Source organism: Labrus bergylta, chromosome 12 (genome assembly GCF_963930695.1).
Source record: "Labrus bergylta chromosome 12, fLabBer1.1, whole genome shotgun sequence".
Taxonomy (NCBI): domain Eukaryota; kingdom Metazoa; phylum Chordata; class Actinopteri; order Labriformes; family Labridae; genus Labrus; species Labrus bergylta.
In genome coordinates this window covers 7813075-7833726 of record NC_089206.1, presented here as the reverse complement: position 1 = coordinate 7833726, position 20652 = coordinate 7813075, and the positions used below count along the sequence as shown (strand labels likewise).

The window sequence follows — 20652 nt, the reverse complement described above, 5'->3', positions numbered from 1 at the left end:
GAGAGAAGAAAAGTGGGGGTTAGAGAACTGTGGTTGGCCGTTTCCTGCTTTGAGTTGATGTGTGCACAGAACAGAGAAGAGAAACTTCCTTGACTCTAGAGCTCAGCATTCTGTCAGTGTAGAGAGGACGTTGTTTGTTTTAGATGCTGTTCACATTTCATTTGCGATAACACTGAACTTTAATCGAGGACCATGAGCCGGGGATCTAAAAGTAAAACGGAGTTCGCCCGGAGCTCTCTGCTGAGCCTGCAGGAGAACGAGAAGCTGGAGGAGCTGCTGGGCAGAAGGTGTGCTGTAAGTTCTGAAGTGATCATAGCAAACTGTAAAGGCTGACACCCTGCTGTATGTCTCTTTAATGTCACCCTTACTAACAGCTTATTCAAAAAGCGAATGAGAAAGGCATCCAACATAGAGCAGGTTATTCTGTTTGCTGTGTAAAAAATGTAAATAATTTCAGGCATCAGGACATCCCTTTTTACCATGTGTGGTTAAAGGTTATATCCTGAATTTGAATGTCGGCAGTTGAGAGCTGAACCTGGAAATAAGGCTTGGCATTTCACCTTCAACTCAACACAACAATGATTAGGTTTGACTCCTCATCTGACCCATTTTTTTTTTAATGTACTTTCTTTTTAAAGATTCAGTTTTTTTAACAATTCAAGAAAATGTACATTTTCATTTTTACAATATAAACCCTAAAGGGATATACTGTACTTTTAAGGAGCCGCAGTTAAAAATGAAGTGCTGACATTAGGTCATCAAAAAGGAGGTAGCTGTAACAGGAAATGGTGGCTGAACGGTTTCTTCCTCTGCTGTCAGAATTAGACACTGAAGCGTGTTTCACTATTGCAGTGGAGTAGAGGGTAGTTTGGTTTCCTGACTTTAAAAAAAAAAAAAAAAAAGAAGTTACAGAAGTAAACACAACAGTTCTGACTGTCAGCCACACCTGCTGAGCAACATACCACCACCAGCTGAGTGTTTGGAGGACTCACCATGTTATCTGAACAAATGACAGCAGACAAGGAAGTGAATCCTCACCTCAGAAAGTGCAAAGTTATAGGAGAAGTGCAATTTGTTTTTCGTTAATATATAATTGTGTGTGTGTGTGTGTGTGTGTGTGTGTGTGTGTGTGTGTGTTTAGTCCATGGCCACTGCAGTTGTACAGCTGTTCATGGCTCTGCCTCACAGTCCGTCCGTGTGGAGCCTGCAGCACACCGGTGTGGTCTGCTTTATCAAAGACAACCCTCAGCGCTCCTACTTCATACGCATGTTTGATCTAAAGGTAACGTCTCATTATAATGACAATCTAATTGTATCCTCTTTTTTTTTTAGCTCTGTTTAGACTGATGATGTAATCAAATATATGTGTGTTGAAAAGTGAGATGAGGTTACTCACGTCTCGCATGAGTAATTTTAAGAGACAAATATGATGACTGTGTTTTTCTACAGACTGGGAGGCAGGTTTGGGAGCAGGAGCTCTACAACCAAATTGTGTACTCCTCACCGCAGCCGTTCTTTCACACCTTTGCTGCAGATGTAAGCACAACCGTGTTTCACTAATTCCTACAGCTGTAGTTCAGATATTAAGTTGTCCTCTCTTGTTATTTGTGTTAAAACTATACTAGAGTCTGCAAACCTGCTTAAAAATACTGTTTTTGGATAATGTGGTTCCTCATGACACCTCAGGACTGTCAGGTTGGACTGAACTTTGCAGAGCGGCAGGAAGCAGAAACTTTCCAAAATGCTGTCCAGGAGAAAATAAACCAAAGAAACAACCGCCAAGGTCAGTGAGTTCATAGCCGCGCCACGTTATGTTTATTTTTACAATAAGAGAGTGTCTCATATAGGCTATGTAGATTCATTACAACTGTGGTAACAACTCCACTGTATTTCTTTAGTGAGCTAACATGATGCTTGCAAAAATGATTCTGGGTAAAAATAATTGAACTTAAATAAGGTTATTTCTTTGTTTGAATTTGAAACATTTCAGGATTGAGTTCATACCAAAAAGTCTTAATGCAGAGAATGTGTATCCATTAGAAAGCACATTTTACTTAATTATCGTTTAACTAGTAAACTAAAATAAATCAAAATCTCTTTCTTCCTCATTTAATAATAGAATATTGTTTTATGTGTATTTAGGCTGTGTAAATATTGCGTTATGGGTTGGTGAGTGTGATATAAAACAGTTTCTCCCATCTTCCTGTTTTTAACAGACAAGAAACAGCGCCCCCTGCCGCCTGCTGGTAAGAAAGCATTCCTCTTTATGACTGCATTAGTATGAAACATACTGTAAGAGGGGATTTATTTTAAAGAGTAACTAAACCCCAAAACCATTTTTTTTTCAACTATAAACCTCTGTATTTGAGTATTAAGTAGTGTTATGGATCAATTCAAGTCCCAATCTCGTCATTTGAGTACAAAGTATTGAAATTCGAAATATTGTGCTAGAAATGTGCAGAGTGACTGCTCTCTACTGGTTGAAAAATTCTATCTGTCATTTTCTTTTTTTTCTTTTTTTTAAATACTGCAGACAGAGGTAACCTGCCTCCACTCCCACCTGAAAAAGGTAACTTCACCTCATTGTTTTTTACTCTAACCACCGACAACTGTGCATACAATTACACATTAATATGTACCTGCGTTTACTCTGCATCTCCTCCAAAGCCTCACCTGGCAGCCCTGGCTCCTTCCACATGACCACGGTGGACATACAGAACCCGGACATTCATGCGTCACGCTACCGCTCGACCCCGACCCCCTCGCCTGCTGCTTTTGGCGGGAAAGGAAAGAAGGACAAGAAGAACAAGAAAAAAGGCGCCAAACTCTCCAAAGCAGACATAGGAGCACCAAGTGGATTCAAGTGAGTGAGCAGACAACTTTTAGACGCCTCCATACCCCGTTTTGGGAGGCTACATTTGCAATGTAAGATAGCGATAACTTCAAGAAGTTGGCCTTTAGCTGTGGAGAAATCTTGTTTTCTTAACTACTTAGAGAAAACAATGCTTTGTTTGTTTGCAGTTCGTAATAATTTATCAAATGGATGATGAACTTGAATAAGAAATGATAACTTAACATCATTTTAAAAAGCCCACTTGTTCATAGGTGACAGAAACCATCACAATAAATGACCCAATTATTCATGGGAACATCAGCTTTGGCTTTACACTGGGTATAGATAATTTGGCTCTGGTATTTTATTTTCTGCTAGAATTAACTCTTAATTTCCAGCTAACTATGTTTGGGCTAAATGTAGTAGGCCTACACAATAGAATTTCACCTAATTTCTAGTTTGTATAGGCTACAGAACTTTCACAGTTATTACCATCCCTGGCATAACCTACATTTTTTGCACAAAAGAGCAGCAGATCTACTCTCAAACTAATTTTTCATACACCTTCAAGGGAAACCTCAAGCTGATAATCCTACAGTTATTATGATACCATGCAGAGCTAATTCTCTCAGTGCTTGACCAGACTATCATCTCTAACCCTCGTTATCAATACAATACACACCTGCTCTCTCCTCCTGCTCTCTGCCTCACACGTCTCCACCTGTGGCTTTATGACAGTATGCAGTGACAGACAATCGTGACCTGCAGGAACTCCAGGGCTGCTGCAGTCTTTTGAATTTACGCTGCATTACAAATCCCAGGGATTGTTTAAATACTTTTCGCGTCCTTCACTTTCACTTTGTCAGCAGGAACAAACAGAGTGGGGGGGGGGGGGAAGCTGTGGAGACGGTCCTGTGGGAGGCATGCCAGCTGTCATTATAAAGAGAACAACCAATGGACAGCTGTCCCTGCCATGTGGGCCGGTGATACGCAATTGCAGGGGGAAAAAAAGTCAAACTTAAAGTCATACCAGTCCTAAAGTGCCATTCCAGCCCATAGACTGTACATTTGAAGGCCCAGCCCTGTTTTACACAATCACTACCCTTTCACAAACGACGATCCATGTTAGCTGGGTAACCTTCATTTATTAGCTACTCAGAACATTTGGTGATAAATAGAAACCAATCGAGACTGACACCTGTTGTATTCAAATTTAGTTTTACAAATTCAAACATGTAAAACTCATATTATTCACTCGTACGATGACAATCCGGCTCCCTGAGTCGCCTGAGATCTTAACCTGTGCTGAACAAAACAATTAAATTCCACAATTTCACAAGGACAAAACTTTAGGGGATGTTGTATTTTTGTGGTAAACAAATTAAGATTTTGTCCCAGGACATTGTGAAACAATAATCAGTTCTTCTTTTTATGATCTATAAATTGTCTGGTTTCAGGATTTACCACACAAAAGACAGAAAAAAAGTTTGTCTGTTGGGTAACTATGCATACAAAAACCTAGTTGAACAACCAGCTTCTAAACTGTTACCTATTGCAATTCAGGAGAAAAAATTGAAAAAAAAGTAGTGCTGTGTGTTTCTGATCATTGAGTTGACAGTTTCAGACTCTCTCTTCTTGTTTCCTTTGCGTTCAGACATGTTTCTCATGTTGGCTTTGATCCAAACAACCTGGACCCTGACCTGTCCAAGCTGCTCTCCCAGGCTGGGATCACTGAGGCTGAGATGAGGGACGAACGGACCTCCCAGCTCATCTATAATGTCATCGAGCAGTCTGGAGGCATGGAGGCGGTCAAAAGGGAGGTGAACAGAGCAGGTCAGAGTCACTCACTTATATTTAACTTTCTGCTTCTGCATGTTAATATAAGATTAATATATGGTTGGATTTGCTTTTAAGCATATTTCGTTCCATTGCATTCTAGCTTCTGGCCCTCCACCACCTCCACCTGGCAGACAGGGACCTCTGCCTCCTTTGCCCGGCTCGGGTCACTCTGTTCCGACCCCTCCTCCTCCACGAGGCCGCTCTGGCCCTCTCCCTCCAATTCCAGGCACGCAGCAGCGAGGGAGCCCATCCTCCCATGCGCCTCCAACCCGTGGGGGACTCCCACCTCCACCTTCTCAAGCCAACAGAGGTGGTCCCCCTCCTCCACCTCCTCCAGCACACTCTACACCTCCTCACTTCTCCTCACCGCCTCCGTCAAAATCCTCCCCACACAACCTGCCTCCCCCACTGCCGCCGTCAAGCCAGCAGCGCTCCGTGGGTTTTGCGCCTCCTCCTGTTCCTGCTGCAGGCGGCGGAAGAGGAGGTGGAGGCCCTCCTCCTCCCCCTCCGCCTCCTCCACCACCGTCTGCCCTTTCTTCAGCTTTCCCGCCTCCTCCTCCTCCTCTTAGTTCCGGTGGTCCACCACAGCCGCCTCCTCCTTCATCCAGCGGGGGAGGAGAGAGCAGAGGAGCTCTGTTGGATCAGATCCGACTCGGGAAGAAGCTTAGAAATGTAAAGAAATTCCCCTTATCGCAAAGATCGTTATGAAGAAATGTGATATAATATACATATTTGTGGATACTTTTATGTTTAAACTCTATTTCTTATTTCAGGTGATAGATAGTCCTGATCAGGCTCCGAATACACCTCCAGGGTCAGGTGAAGGCATCGTCGGGGCGCTCATGTCAGTCATGCAGAAGAGGAGTAAAGCCATCCATTCTTCTGGTAAATATGAAAAAATTCATTCATCCTCTTAGCTCTTACAGTGAGAACCATAAGTCCTTACTTATTGTCTCTTCTTTCTAGACGAAAGTGAAGATGAAGGTGGAGATGATGATGAAGAGGACGATGAATGGGATGACTGATTTGTAATAAGAGCTAAGTTCAACTGTGATTTTGTAATTGCATCACTGTTACATTTAGTTGTTTTTCTAACCTCCAATAACCGCAAACTTGAATACAACTTCTGTAAAGTGATTCAATAAAAAAAAAAAAATATTCAATAGCAAAACTTGAAATGGACAGGAAAACAAGTCTAGAGAATCATGAAATGTTTATATATTTGTTTGGAACATTTCCAGTGTAGGATTCATGACAGCACTGTAACTCACATGAAGGTGATTAGAGGCTCTGTGTCGTTTCTCGTGCTTCCTTTAGAAGAGCCTTTTTTTTTTTTTTTTTTTAATCCTGTAAATGTAGCTTATGACACAACATCAACGATCAATACTAAGTCTGAGCCATATTCATTCCCAGTTTTTATAACATACTGTACATTAAAAAAAAACAAAAAAAAAACATTTTGTTCTTGAATCATTTTCTCATACATCTGTGCAAAGATCCCCAAATTCCCTCGAATCCCACCACCGACAAAAGTGCATAACTGGAAGAACACTGTACGCTATACAAATCTTCAACACTCACATACTGGAGGTCACTAGAGCACAGGACAGTAAGGGAGTCATTACATGACAACATCCAATTGGAATTAGCTTAGCAGAATACAGAACACCTTACAAACGTCAGAACACACCACGGTCTAAAACAGTCAAATGTACAACTTGCAACAAACAACAACAGAAATGCATGCAACATATGCATCATCATAATATCTTCATACAATACAACGACCATATATATTATATTCACAATCAATATATTACATTTTTTTCAAGATAATTAGAGTACAATACCTGTGGTTTCGTATGTTGGCGCCTTCTAAATACAAATTGTAAATACTTTACATCCAAGTCTAACATTTCTAACAAGGTAGCGTAAAAATATGTGATCCGCCAGAGGTCTTTATTTTTCACCACAGTAACTTTATACCTACATATCAGGAATCTCATATTTGAAGCGCTTGTGAGGAACTTCCTGTCTGTGTTGATTTTGGAAGCCCCTGTGGACTAAAGCCTTTTTTCTTTTTCTTTTTTTTGTCCTTGCTGATCCTGTTTTTCTCCTGTGCGCGTGTTTGTGTTTTTCTCTAACAAAAGAAAATCATCCATCCTCCTTTCACCTAGGTAACAAACTTCTCGATGTGCAATCCTGCTGGAAAAATATAAACGTACGCACAGGGAGTTACAGGCGTTAAATAAAACAACCTGGAAATCTATCTTCTTTGTGATTTTCTTGTTAGCGTTGTAGCTCATATAAAGGCGCTAATGACCAGCCAAAATACCTTTTAGGATAAGTGAGAATCATCTACTAAAAAAAATGTGCTATCACACATATTAATGAAATAAGTGCCTAGAGATTTTTTTTCTTTGACTAAAATCGTTGATGTTTGGCTCTTCTACTGGAATTTCACACATGAAGGTGAACATACCTTCAGAAGAAACCACTCTGATGATGATAAATCTGGAGCAAGTATTCAGTCTCAAAGTTAGTGTGAATGCTCTTATGAATCTTGATCATGAGCAGACACTTAAAACATAGGAAGGCTATGTGAAAATATGCAGTATTGTAAGGGGTGTAAAATACACACAAACTTGTATTTTTCTAGGCGGAAACCTACAAAACCACCAGTACAATACTGAAATGACGGCATGAAGGCATCACCTGCCTAAAGAACGGAGGTAACACGCTAACATGCGAATCAAACATAAAAGTCCACTAAAAAGTCCAGACAGGCCAGTGCTGGACGTGGTGAGTGTGGCCCTCTAGCCGAGCCCTTGGTCCTGACTCTCTGTGTGTCTGCGGCTGGTGCGTTTACGCTGCTGCTGATGCTGCTGCTGCTGTTTGGGATTGAGCTGTTCCCAGTAGGACTGGCAGTACTGGTTAATCAGTCTGATCTCAGGCGGGAAGGGTGTGGTGAAGAGGGACGACTGCTGGTAAGGTCCCGCGTGACGCGTGTTTTGCTCTTCGTCCTCGTCTTGAGCAGTGAGAGCTAAAACAATGTCTCGATCCAGAATACGCAGCGCCACGCGGGCCACCGTGTGTTTGAAGTTGTTCTCAGTGGCGAGGCAGTGGTAGAGCCCTGCGTCTGATTGGTTGAGAGACTTCAGGAGGATGCCGTGGTTGGTTTTCATGACTCCTCCCAGACGGTTGAGCTGTGGAAAGGTAAAAGAAGGAAAGTTTAAGAGAGGGAACAAGGTTTTTAAGACGTCTAGAGATTACAAATGGACAGTTGATGCTCTTAAAGGTACAGTATGTAATTATGCTGCCAGGGTTCTCTCCATCCAAACAATAAACAAAGGTGTGGTTTCACTCTGTGATTCACTCAGCTGGGCACAATGACCCCCCCTGCTGTCACATGCCAACAAGGCTTACATTTACTGTAAAACAGAGAGAGTGGATTTGATATTTAACTTCATGGAGTTCTCTATTTCCCTAAATGTCAAATACACCTGCAACAATCAATAATAATACATTTGAGCTCTTCCTCACCACTTTCCGTCTCCCCTCCCTCTGGAAGAGCCACTTGACGGTGGCCTGAGGAGAGCGAGGCTGACACTCCAAGAAGGTGCTGCTGCCCTCCACCCCAAACTGCACCGTTTCCCTCAGACGTTTCTCCACTGCACCGAAACAGAGGAAAGCAATATCAACAAACGCTCATAACAAACTGCAACTTTTATCAGCATGTTGTTTTAACTCTGAAGTGGCCACACCTTTAGCATTGAAGCCTCTGCACTGCCTCAGTGGGTCGCCATGTTTGACATCCTGACGTCTGCTCCTCCTGAGACCAAACAAGAAGATAGATGTGATAAAAGTTGAATTCCTCACTTTACAGCCTAGAAACCGATGAATGTAAATAACCCGTCACCTCTTGGTGGACGGCGTGAAGGCCGAGCAGCTCTCTCCGTCCCAGGCGCAGTAGGGGTCTCGGGCCAGGCAGCAGTCGGAGCAGGCCCTGCCGTACACATCACAGCGGTGCAGCGACACCTGGGTCAGCCCCGCATCAGATGACACGTACAGCTGTTGCTATAGTGATATAAGGAAAATAAACAGGGTCACTGTGAGGAATCTGCTTCGATATATGCAGTGAACTGTGTGTCACCAATTTAAGGACGTGCTTACTCTTTTAGAGGATATCTTCATGGTTTTGACTGGAGCTCTGCTCTGTTTTTTAATGAATAGAAACAAAAATAAATGAGTAAAAAATATAATATTTTTATTTGTATTTATTTTTTAAGGCTCACAAATTTAAACATACCCTGAAAACCTCCACTTCCTCCAGTGTCAGCTCCTCCATGCTTGTGGGGTCCTTTGGCAAAACTATAACTTTTTGGACAGTTCCTCGATCTAGAAGTGAAAAAAAAAAATGTTCCTTAATTAAATGTTCCTCGTTTGGCCAAACTGATTCATCATCAACCCTGTAGCTGCCTCACCTGTCCCTAGGAAAAGCACCTCATAGCGTCCGTCCACAGCATCCACCTGATCCACCACCATGGCTGTGAAGCGGTAGTCAACGCCGGTCCTCACCACCAGGGGGCGGCGGTGGACGGGATAAACTGGATGGTACATGAGGGGATGAGCTCTGATAAAATTCACAGCCTCGTCTGAGAAGTTCTTGGACGAGCGGATACCAGGAGTGAAGGTTCCTCCTGGACACTGGATGAAAAGAGAAACACAGTCATATATATGTGCAGATTAAAATGTGTGTGCTTTTTTTTTGGATTGCATTCATTTGGAGATTACACGACTGAAACGTACTGTGCCAGGCCGGGGGTAGGGTATCTTGCCAGTGTACTCTGTCCACTGGTAATTATGGCCGTGTTTGTGGGCGAACGGTCCATTGAAGACGTTACGGATATCAGCCATCGAGTACACACAGACGGCTGAGCCCTTGAACACAGAGCTAGAGCAGAAAAAAAAGACAATTAGGGTAATTTAGAGCAGCAATTACAGCGTGAATCATTCACAAAAAAATGTGTGATGAGGGCGGAAGTAAGGTGTGAATTTGTCAACCAAAAACAACTCACCCGGCTGTGGTGAAGAGAGCGTACACCGTTGGGTTCCGTTCATCCTGCGTTGGCTGAATAAACACATCGCCTGCGAGATAAAAAAGACACAAAATCAATAACAGGAAGGTAAAAGCAGCTGCAATTAAAATGCTATCAGTTTAAAGCCGGAGCTGTTTTCATTGTGGCCTCACGTAGTTCATCAAATCGTGTCTCCACTCCGTCTTCTCCGATCACTGAACAGATAAGACGGGCCTTGAGGAACGTCGTCCAGCGGTTCACAAGGGACTTCTGCCCTCCTTCATCATTCTAGACAGGCAGGAAATTGGGTCATGGCTTTGATTCTTACAATCGCTTTCATTTCACAAGGTAAGATAGATCTATTTTTATTACAGATAGATTCTTTTTCTTCTTTTTTTTTGGCTCACCAGACACACTCTTCCCACCCGGGCTAAAACGCTGGGGCTCGCCCCGCCGCTCGAGTCCAGAGTCTTCTCACGGAAAAAAAAGTAAAGTTTGTCGTCATTTCTTTCTGCACTGTCAGGGATCTGCTGGATCTGAACAAACACCGGCTCTAGGAGGATGAAGACACATAAGAGTGGAGAGGCTTTAGCAAAGCGGTTGTCAAATAAAATGAGAGGAACCATAACCTGTAATCAGAGACGTTTGCCTCCTCACACCCACACTTACTCACCGTTGAGCCACCTGGAGTCGTACTGCTCTGTCCTGATTGCTGTTCTGCCTCCCATGGTCCTAAACAGAGCAGCATCTGTACTCATGAAGTCGATATGGACGCCTGCATACAGGTTACCATCTGTGAAGTGAGAAAACAAGAGAAGAGGGTGAATCTCTCAGGAGTGAGACATTTAGATTTTGTGCTTTTTCTGCATCAGAATGAAGCTTACTGAGCAGAACTGCAACGCTCTCCTGTTTGGGATCATAGGAACATTTTCCCTTCCCTGAATCCACATACCCAGCAACCAGCCTAAACAGGTAGTCCTGCAGAGACAGGAGAGACAGGAAGAAGATGCATTAAAAATAGACGTCACAAGGGAACATGGGAAAATCGTAAACAAATCACTGTCCCAGTTTGTAAGCCTGAAATATTTATCAGGGCGAAAGCTTTCCAAGCCGCCTGCTGCTGCGGCTTGCTGCTGCTGAGGGATTTTTGCGGTAAATCTCACTCTGGGGGAAATGTAAACGTCTTTGTGTTCACCTCTGCCCTCCAGCCTCGGTTGATGAATGTGCAGATTGGCTGGTACGCCCCCGTCCCACAGGTGTAGAGGTGGGTGCGGTTCCATGGCTCTATCAGGCGCACAAAGTTGGCACATTCACCCTGGACAAAGAGGAGTAAGACAAGTGGAATTCAAACATTGTGCCTGCCTTGAAAAGCAGACGTCTTGTTTTGATAACGAAAAAAAAGGAACCGGATGTAAATACAAGATCCTACCTGTCTTCCCTTGCCCGTCATCTGACATTCTCCCTTTCTCTTCGCCGACGCAGGCCAGTGGATCTGTGTTTGTGAAATACTGGATTATTGAGGATCACTGCATTCAGAGACTTACTGCCACATACCAAATAGCAGACTGGATTTGCGAAACAGGAAGGTGGTGGAGTTTGTACGCACTATAAGAGGCTCCTTGTTGACGTTGTGCATGTCGAGAGCCACCAGGTACTCGCGGCTGCCCAGGTACAGACGGCCCTGATCCTGATCCATCAGCAGGATGCGGTAGTCGCTGGTGTTGAAGGAGAAGCTGAAGGGTCGAGCTGCTTTTGTGTCCATCAGTTCTGTGTGAAGAGTGTGGCAGCTTTTGTTATTCAGTCCAATCGTGTTACAGTACAGGCTCCAGATAAAAGACAACAGAGAGCATACATGACATATGACAAAACAGAAAGATTTCAAGGATAAACGAAGCAGGAGGTGGCAGAGGCTACGTGAAGTGCAAAACTTCCCAACAGTACCGTTCCATTCATACACATTCACACTCCACTTAGTGTAGCAGAGGGGACAATTTGGGGTTAAATTGCCCTTGGACATTTGGAGATGGCACTGTTGGAGCTGGGAATTGAACCCCCAACTCTTGGTTAAGAGACGACTGACTACCACTGAGCCACAGCTGCTCAGTGGTACAGTTATAAATATCAATGTATTACAAAAAGCCAACTGTTCAGATATGTATATCTAATCATTTCATTTTCTGAGGCTTAAACTAAGAAGTTTTAACGTATGGACTTGTCTGGTCACAAACATTTCTCTTGATTCAGGGGAGTGTCCACGACTTTTTTGATAGGGTGGCCCAACATGGGCACTTTCTTGTGCGGGGGGGAAGGGGGGAGGAGCACGACTTGTGCTCACACACGTCCAATTTCTGTCCCCGCTCGTTGTATCTTCTCTAAGAAGATTAAGGTATCAAACAGTTGTTGTGTTCCTGTGGACATGTTTTTTTTTTCCTTATTTAAAAATACTACACTGTGAAAGCAAAGAAGTCTTCCACACTTAATTCCTTAAGGACTCAAAAAAATCTGTGCTACATAAATGACACAAAAATCTAAACAGGCAGCCTTTGGTAAGGAAGCCGAATATGTTCATTTAAACTTTAAGCCAGGTCTCTCACCAGGCAAATAGTCAATCACAGGTCGCTTTAGAAGTATTCTCAAAAGATCGTCATGTGCTACTTGAGGTCTCTGCTCTTTTTATGCAGTTTGCTCAAAGGTGTGCAGTATGGTGTACAATAAGCTCAAAACAAACATCCATATCATCTTTAAACTAAATGCGCTGAAATTCATCATCATCATCAAGCTTCTCAATATCATCCTCCGTCATTCATTCTGTGACTTAAAAAAAAGCCCAAGAAATTCCGCCCATCACAGATACCAACCTTATAAGAGGACAATCTGAAGTGGGGAAAATGACGACCTTTATGCTCTTTGGTGTGACTGATCAAGACAACTTTGTTATCGGCGACGCAATTGATATGTTATCCCACAGGAAAAAAAAAGTCAGAAAATGCTTTAGACGAGCACTATTTAGAGCAAAGAAGACAAGATCTACTTAACACATCGGATAGTTCACTTGATTAATACCAATCATGAACCCAGTGAAGGTTTTTTAATAACTTGGACTGATCATAAACAGAAAGGTCTCGTTAAAAAGAAGAAAAGGAAACAGCACTTGGCAAACTAATAGCAGAGGGAGCAGAGGGAGCAGAGGGAGCAGGGGGGGGGGCAGAGGGAGCAGAGGAAACAGGGGTTACTTCTCTAAACCTTTCACATAATTCCCTTTATGCCTTTAACATGTTTCATTACTGACTTTGCTGAACTTGTGGCCTCCTTAACAACACCCTTCTCACTTCTTTTTCTGGAAAATGTGTGTCACTGAATAAATATAACTCAACTTGGTGCATTTTAAGAAACATATTCGCTTTTAAGATCTCAATATTTTATGTGTCCTGCCTGTGCGATTGAGTTTGAGGCACCACGTGCCCTGCAGAGTTGGGCGAGAAAGCAGGTCCCTTAGGGAACACGGTCAGTGGAACTCGCAGCTAATTCTCAAGATCAGGATTGTGTTCAGCAGAGCGTAACCTGTTAAGACACGCCGCGGTGGAAAATGTTTCTTTTTCTTTTTTTTGTTCTCCTGAAAGCTTTGATTGAACAATTTTCATCTGCTGTGAGGGCTGCGTGCTGCACTCTGCAGCCTCTGAATGGGACTTCTTTTCCCATTCTTCCGTCCAGCTATGCTTCGCTTCATTTAGGAACACAAAAAGCAGCACACAGTCATCACACAATATGTTCCGACATTGTCCGGCATGTTTGCACTTTGGGACACAGCGTAAGCACGGGCAAAGGCAGCGGGCTTATGAAATGACAAATGTTCACAGAGACCCCGTCAGAAGCTGGCTTACAGGGATTCGAGCAGGAAGCACGATCTTTATTTACATCAAAGTGCCCGCCGTCTTCCCTTTTGAGGTCAATGTTAACAGGATGTAGTCAAGGTGCGACTAAAATAAGATATGCAATCGGATCTCCGGACAACACGACGCGGCGCCGCGGAGGAGGTAACGGGGACCCGGTCCTGTTCCTGAGAGGTAAACACAGGATAACAAGCCTCTGGACGAGCTCCACTGGGCCGTAGTGGATTCACAGAGGGGGGCTAAATGTAGAAACACCACACCCCTATACATGTCTCCATCCTCCAAAAATAGAAAACAATGTCCTGCCATCATCTGGTAAACATTCAGCTAACACTTATCCCCTGACAGCATAGTGACACTGACAGGGAAACACTGGGAAGGACGTACAATTCAAGCATGGCGCTTCAGCCGGGCCTCTATTATAAGCTCTCGTGTTACAACTTGACAACATATTGTCACTGAGGCTCTAATGACCACTCCTGTTTAGTCCCCGGCCTATCTCAAGTATGAACAAACTGGTGACAGCACATCGAGGGCCTGGGATTCTGTAACAAGGCTTTAATTACGCTGCACATTTTGCTCTCTAGCAATGCTGAGTAATTCCATCAAATGAGGCCGAGGGAAGCCCTTTGAAGTGCGTGTAAGTGACACAACCTCCCAGCGACAGAGGAAACAATGCGAGAGCTGTATCCTCCTGGGTGTCACTCAGGCCGGCTCATTTGTTCAGAAGAGTCACATGTCCTGTAGCCGCTCCGAGGAAAACCTCCTCCACAGGCGCCTCGGGGAGGGGGGAACAAAGGGACCCGGTGTCACAAACAATGAACAATCAATCCTCAGGGTGGCAGAAAACAGTAGGCCAGTAAGTCCAACTTTTTTTCATTTTTGTTTGGGATCATAAGGGGAAAGGGTGAGTGAGTCATTCAAAGCGGCTGCAAACTTTATCAACACTCTGAGACATCAACAGATGCTCAGGAGGAGTTACCATACATAGATATCTACGAGGAGAGCGCCGTGAATTCTCGTATCTCTCACAGGGAGGAACACATCGAGTTCAAGACCAAACTTGTGTAATTGGTCAGACTGCTACTTTCAGCACCAAGCTTGTGCGAAAAAAAAAACAAGAAAAAAAAAACCTCGGGTGTGTATAAGCTGTTTACTGCAAAGGGATTAGTGTTAAAGTTCATATAAAAAATGCACTGAAAAAAGTCTCACAAGCCGTAAGAGGGACTCGAGCTGTAAACAAAAAGCCACACACAGAGTGTAGACAGCTGTTTCCAGTCACACAAAATCCGCTTGATTCAGAACAGCAATGACACATCTCATGATTAGCTCACCTTTAATTTGCATCAGATGTCTCTCACTGACATTTTGCGAAACTCCGTTCTTCGCTGTTTTTTTTCTTTGTTTTTCTTTCGATAATTTGGCTCCACGGCTCTGTCCCTAAGAACAAGGCTTCTTGATCTCTCTATGTACGAGAGGTTACACGTGTATGTACAGGATACTGTTTTTTCTTTTGAGTTATCTGCCTTGCATAATCTCAATTCACACTTTTTACACATTTAAAAAAAAACAAAAAAAGCAGGGACAATGAGAAGGAAAATGTCTCAAGCCATGCTGTCTATTTACTCTTGACCCTTTCCCCTTTGTAATTTATTATTTCATGTTCATAGTCTGTTGAAGTGTGGCGCAACTAAACCATTGCCACACACTTCAGCATTTACAGCCTAAGCTTATTTGTGAAGCCCATCCCTAGATGGTCCTCTAAAAGACAAAAAACTCAACAACAGATTCACATAAAACAGAACCAAACAAGCAATAAACAGCCAGAACAGTACAGGATACAAACAACTACCAAACAGGAAGAGCACGATCATACATGACTACAAGCAGTGGCCATTCTGGAGTCTATTGGGGCCCTCGGCAATAACCAACTGGGGGCCCTCCTACCAGCGTTCATCACCATCATGTCGGCCTTTGTCCCAACGATTCCTCCTCTTCCTCTTTTTTTTCCTGTTTCTTTTTTCTCTCCTATAGACGGATCATTCCTCCTGTTTTTTATTTGTTGACTTTCATGGACAAACGTTTGGTTTTCACAGCAATAGTGCAACGCTTAGCAGGGCAACGACAGTGAGTGCTGTCAGATGGGGGGCCCCTTAGGGGAGGTTTCCTACTGTCGTTGCTGTCACTGCTTTTGTTTAAGTTTGGGCCCCCTACTGTTCTGGGGCCCCAAGCAGTTGCCTGTTTTGCCTGTTGACATGCAGCGCCTCTGACTACAGGACTGAGTCGTCTTAAAATGACTCCAGTCTGCTCCCAGTTTGAGCTCTACAGTTAAAGAGCTCCACTGATTGATCCCCTGAACAGGAAAGGCTGTTTGTCCAAGTGGACATTAAAGAAAGGCAATGGCACCTCACAGTCTCCATTAGACGCTCCACACGTTACAGAGCCTGATGATCTAAGTGGAACCGAACCACAAGGTCACCGAGCACCCGAGGAGCCTGACGATGTAAACGTTTATGGATGAGTTTAAGAGAGTTAATTTACCTTCCTCTGAAGAAAGACAGAAAGAAAGAATGTTTTTTCTTCTTCTGTGTAACAATGACGTGAGTTTGAACAAGATGAGACACCGAACACGCCGTCACTGCCTGGACCTGATTCAGGACCGCAACATCTTTTGACTCACCTCCGCATGAAAGCACCAGAGAATGTTACAAAACTGATTCACGCCTCTAATTCTCACTTACAGGTACTTCAGGTGTGACGTCTGTGTGTTCGTGCTTGCAGCGACAGCATGACGGTGATGCAGAAATAACTGTTATCATGCAGCATTGTTTTGATCAAAGGTGCCATTGAAATATCTGTAACCTGAGTCTCTGCTGTGAGATTTTAATGGGCAAACGGAGCAGACTGCATGGGAAAATCCCAAAATTCCAACAAAAAAGGTCTTAAAACCCCTATTCATCGAACATTTTCAACCCTGCGGCCAAAAGAAATTAGAGCACCAAAGTATCATTTTTACTCTTGCGATCAAATTTCAGGTGTTTCCTTTTTGTGTCATCACGTCAAACACCAAAAAACAAAGAAGAAGAGACGGGTCAGGCTGGAGTGTGTGCTGGTTTTAGGGTGTGAGGAAGAAACTTGGTGGAAGGGCACAAGCAGTAACCCACCACACGTAACATCCACCTTTTGTTTTCAGTGCTGGACTGTTTGACATGAGGCAGGAAACACGCTCTTTACATATGTTACAAGAGGAAACAAAAAGTGCTGGTGTGGATGTGCGTGCGTGCGTGAGTGTGTGACTTTGTGGAAAACAAGTAAGAGAAATTATGACAATCCCTGCTGTCAGGGGAGTTAGAGTTAATCGGCACGAGCTCACCTTTGAAGGAGAGGCGAACCCGCGGAGCAGACTGCTGCAGGGCCGAGCCTCTGTAAACACACAAGGCCAACAGGAGGAGTTGGGCTCCAGATGCTGTCATGGTAACAGTCATGCAGGTAGCCCACAGAGATCTAAATCTGGAGGAGAAAAAAAAAGAAAGAGGAATGAACTATTATTACAGAGCGCCCCATGAGAAATGGGAGACAGAAAAAGAAGGAAGGACAGAAAAGAGACTCTCTCCCTCCGTCTCTCTCTCTCTCTCTCTCTCTCCCTCTCTCTCTTTCTTTTTCTCTGATCTCTCTCTGATCAGAAGTTTGGCCTGCAGCCTTCCAAGGCGAGACGTATAGTTTGGCAGGACGGAACAACGTCCAAATCTTCACACCTGCTCTGGAAAATATGACAGGCCTATTATTTATTTAAAGTGTAAATGTAGTGAGGTATGTGTTGAGACTGTAAAAAAGGCACCTGCAAGCACATTCTCGTGGAAAAAGTCTGAAAAAGGTGATTAATGTCTCCTTGTCACCTGGTGCATGTTCTTAAACATGTTGTGCCTGCTTAAACATATATTTATACACTTTTTTAATAGACGAGTGATTAAAGAAAGGCTCTGGTGCCCATCAGCAATTCACCTTGCTTCTCTCTCAACAAAGCATGTCAGCGCTCCTCCAGGAGTTGACGACTGAAATACATGACAGTTCAAAGAAACAGGTAGTCTGCGCTGAAACAATTTCTGACAGTTTAGGGGTGTTGAAACGTGGCCTAACTGTTAGACCTTAACTCAAGCATTCATTATGCATCTGCACTTTGCTGGAGAGGATCCCATATAAATTATGAATACTAAAAGCTGAGTCCACAACATCCATTAAATTGTCTCCCTGAAGGTGTGCTTTGCTCGGGCTATAAGCCATCCCGCGGGCTTTTTTCTTTTTTCTCATGGCGTCCATGTAGCCCCGGCCTCCGGTGGCACAAGGTACAAGCCTGGAAAAATGAGGGCTTTTAGGGAGAGGCATTCATGCAGAAAAACAAGTGAGAGATTTCACAAAATGATTTCATTATGTTTCACAATAAGGGAAGGATTTATGTGCACCACATTATATGAAAAATATGTTTCCCCGAAAAATATGAACATTGTGATGAAAGTGAAATGACTGGCATGCCTGAACGTCTAGAAATTGAAAACAGAAGCCAAGGGGAACGCCTTGCAGGCTTCCTGGCATAATCACACAGTTGCCATATATCTGCTCACCAGGGGAGCTTGATCTCGATTCCTCCCATCAAACACTGTGTTCACTGCTGATATCTGTTGATCGCTATAGGGGGAATCAATTTGAAAGGTTTAAGAGTATAGGACTGTTAGTAAATGCTGGAGCCTATCACCCACATCATTAAGTGAAATGTTTGATGTTTGAATGTCTTTCCACCCTCTAACTGAATATCATGTACATTATGATCACGCTGCTGTGTGACAGCTGCATTTGTTTCTTTGCATTTTCTGTAATTTAGCTGTAACCTGGTGAAACTATTTAATTTGACGAGGCGTTTACCTTGTTAAAACAAGTCATGTACATGTGAAAAACTATACCAACGCAGAGTAGGTCACAGAAGATGAAGTGGACACACATCTTTAGTCATGTAGCATCACAAGCATTTCTCAACAAAGGAAATCATCGCCAATTAAAACAGCTCTTGATCATCTAGGAATTAAACTGGACCAAGCATTTGTATGCATGAATGAATAGTGTCACCATAAACATGAACTAATCAGAGTAAAATGTGCTAATGAACACCTCAGAGGCATTTTCATTTCCTATTTGAATATTCTGTTTTTTTTTAAATGGTACAGCAACAGGGCAAAATGTATCAGAATTATTAACACTCACATGTTTTTTTATTTACTGTAAATGTAAAAGAAAAAATACAGTTTCCTTTTAAGTAATCCTATAATATATATTTTTTAAAATCACAAATCAGGAACTACAGCATAAAAATATGCCTGCAGGGCTCCATGTATCGTGGCCTGATCGTGGGCTACTTATTTCTATGAATGACGGGATTTCTGCTGGTTTTTCTGTGTTGGGTGGTACCGTCAGATCAGACTAAAGTTCAGCTGTAAAAACACATGGTGTCCCTTTAGAGGAAAAATAATTATAGGATATCTAAACCCAGTTCTCTTACCCGCGGACGAGTGCGCACTTACCTGTGAACTCAACATCCCGAAATAGGAACGGAACAAATGTGTGCAGGACTTCGGTTAAATAGCATTCAGAGTGACAGAGTAACCGGCCACAAGTTAAAAGTTAAACCAGAGAGAAGTTGAATGTCTTACCTTTGAGTTGGGACTTGCTTGATACGCGTTTGGGATCCAAAAACTTGCTGGATGTTAGCGCTGCATTCCCCGTGTTTTGTGCCTCGGAGCTGGGTTAAAAAAAAAAAAGAAAATCTCCTCCAGTAAGAGACGGAGCAGCTCTGCGCAGGCTTAAAACAATCCGATAGGTTTGGGAAAAAAATTCCCCTGGAGAGAAAGAAAAAAAAATGTAAGCCTAATAAGTCGCTGTAAACCGAGTTTCTTCCGTGAAACAATAAAAAAAAAAACACACACACACACTACTGGTCCTTGAACACGTCTTCCACTATTTCCAAAAGTTTACGCCTGGATTGGAAGGAGTCATATGAAGGATGTGAGAAAGATGTTGGTCCGCTGATCCTTGGGTTGGAGTGTGAATCAAGTGACCAGGTGCAGGTGTTGAGAGAGAGAGAGAGAGAGAGAGAGAGAGTCTGCCCTGCTGTCCTCTCCCTTCTGTTCTGCCCCCACCCAGCCTTCCCTCTTCTGTTGGCCCACAGCAGCATTCGACCAAACCTCTTGGTACACCATATGGGTATGATTAACCCTGTCACTGCTGGTTAGTACAACACATTCAGCTTGTATCAGAAAAAAATGTCGTACTAACAATGGCATAGTTTGAAAAGTATATTCAAGCAGAATTATTGAGTTAAATGGTGATGTAGGCTACATAGAGCAACTGCTGTATAGGCTATTGAATGCTTTTCTCATGCACCAGCGGGGCCACAGTCTATTCTTATACATGATGCAGGGACTTGAATACACTATTAAAGAGGAGCCGGCGCTGCCACTCGGACAGTGTCACCATGAGAGCCAGGTCAGCCGAAAAAAGATTCCTGGGATTCCTTCTCCTGCTGGCTCCAGCACTCATGACAACAGTGACAAAGCAACGAGAAAGTGGGGGGGTAGGGGGGGTGGACGTAAAGGACATCCATCCTGTTCACAGGAGCCTTGAGCTTGAAATTAAAAGACAGCTTTCAGAGCTCATCGTTACTGGCTTTGTTGTGAGCTGTGACGCAGTATGGTGCTCTAAAGACACAGAGAGGATGAATGTATTCTCAGCCCGACAGTAAAATGGGATTTAAACACATGAGGCAATGTGGTGTGTCAGTGTGTAAAAGGTCATAGAGGAAGGCAAGCCCCACAGAGATGTTGATTATTACTACTTTTTTTTTTTTTTGTTTTGATACCATTATCAGTAGACTATCATTTAACTTTTAATTTTTCTTAGAAAGTAGTCTAGATAGCCAGTTAACAGCCTGTTATCCACCCAATAAATCAACTGCTTAATGCAAATC

At 43.2% G+C, this 20652-nt stretch overlaps 2 protein-coding genes across 3 annotated transcripts; one reads left to right on the top strand and one right to left on the bottom strand.

Annotated features, from left to right (window-relative positions):
* Window positions 1-42: 42 nt before the first annotated feature.
* Window positions 43-6043, top strand: wasb (WASP actin nucleation promoting factor b). Of its 2 annotated transcripts, none has more exons than XM_020638058.3 (11): window positions 43-294; window positions 1142-1282; window positions 1450-1536; window positions 1687-1783; window positions 2217-2246; window positions 2534-2569; window positions 2668-2863; window positions 4488-4666; window positions 4773-5344; window positions 5446-5557; window positions 5639-6043. In XM_020638058.3, the coding sequence occupies exons 1-11, from the start codon at window positions 193-195 to the stop codon at window positions 5695-5697; spliced, it is 1611 nt and encodes a 536-aa protein (XP_020493714.3). In that variant the 5' UTR covers window positions 43-192; the 3' UTR covers window positions 5698-6043. The 2 variants fall into 2 exon arrangements, with proteins under 2 accessions (XP_020493714.3, XP_065817520.1); XM_065961448.1 differs by having other exon boundaries at window positions 47-287.
* Window positions 5867-19820, bottom strand: LOC109987078 (semaphorin-3F). Its single transcript, XM_020638044.3, has 18 exons — window positions 19340-19820; window positions 17014-17150; window positions 11357-11517; window positions 11180-11242; window positions 10946-11065; window positions 10635-10728; window positions 10424-10543; window positions 10158-10303; window positions 9924-10038; window positions 9751-9820; window positions 9482-9626; window positions 9157-9379; window positions 8982-9070; window positions 8846-8887; window positions 8592-8749; window positions 8437-8504; window positions 8216-8343; window positions 5867-7878 (listed from the first exon to the last, which is right to left on the bottom strand). Exons 2-18 carry the CDS (start codon window positions 17123-17125, stop codon window positions 7489-7491), a joined length of 2244 nt encoding a protein of 747 aa, XP_020493700.1. The 5' UTR covers window positions 17126-17150; window positions 19340-19820; the 3' UTR covers window positions 5867-7488.
* Window positions 19821-20652: the final 832 nt, after the last annotated feature.

Bases quoted from the DNA above. Each gene is read 5' to 3' on its own strand.
- wasb (XM_020638058.3), top strand. From the start codon at position 193: ATGAGCCGGGGATCTAAAAGTAAAACGGAGTTCGCCCGGAGCTCTCTG. The intron at 1,283-1,449 runs GTAACGTCTCAT...GTTTTTCTACAG, and splicing joins TACGCATGTTTGATCTAAAG to ACTGGGAGGCAGGTTTGGGA. The intron at 2,864-4,487 runs GTGAGTGAGCAG...CTTTGCGTTCAG, and splicing joins GGAGCACCAAGTGGATTCAA to ACATGTTTCTCATGTTGGCT.
- LOC109987078 (XM_020638044.3), bottom strand. From the start codon at position 17,125: ATGACTGTTACCATGACAGCATCTGGAGCCCAACTCCTCCTGTTGGCC. The intron at 10,039-10,157 runs GTGAGCCAAAAA...CTGCCTGTCTAG, and splicing joins GGGTGGGAAGAGTGTGTCTG to AATGATGAAGGAGGGCAGAA. The intron at 9,821-9,923 runs GTGAGGCCACAA...TTTATCTCGCAG, and splicing joins GACACGATTTGATGAACTAC to GCGATGTGTTTATTCAGCCA.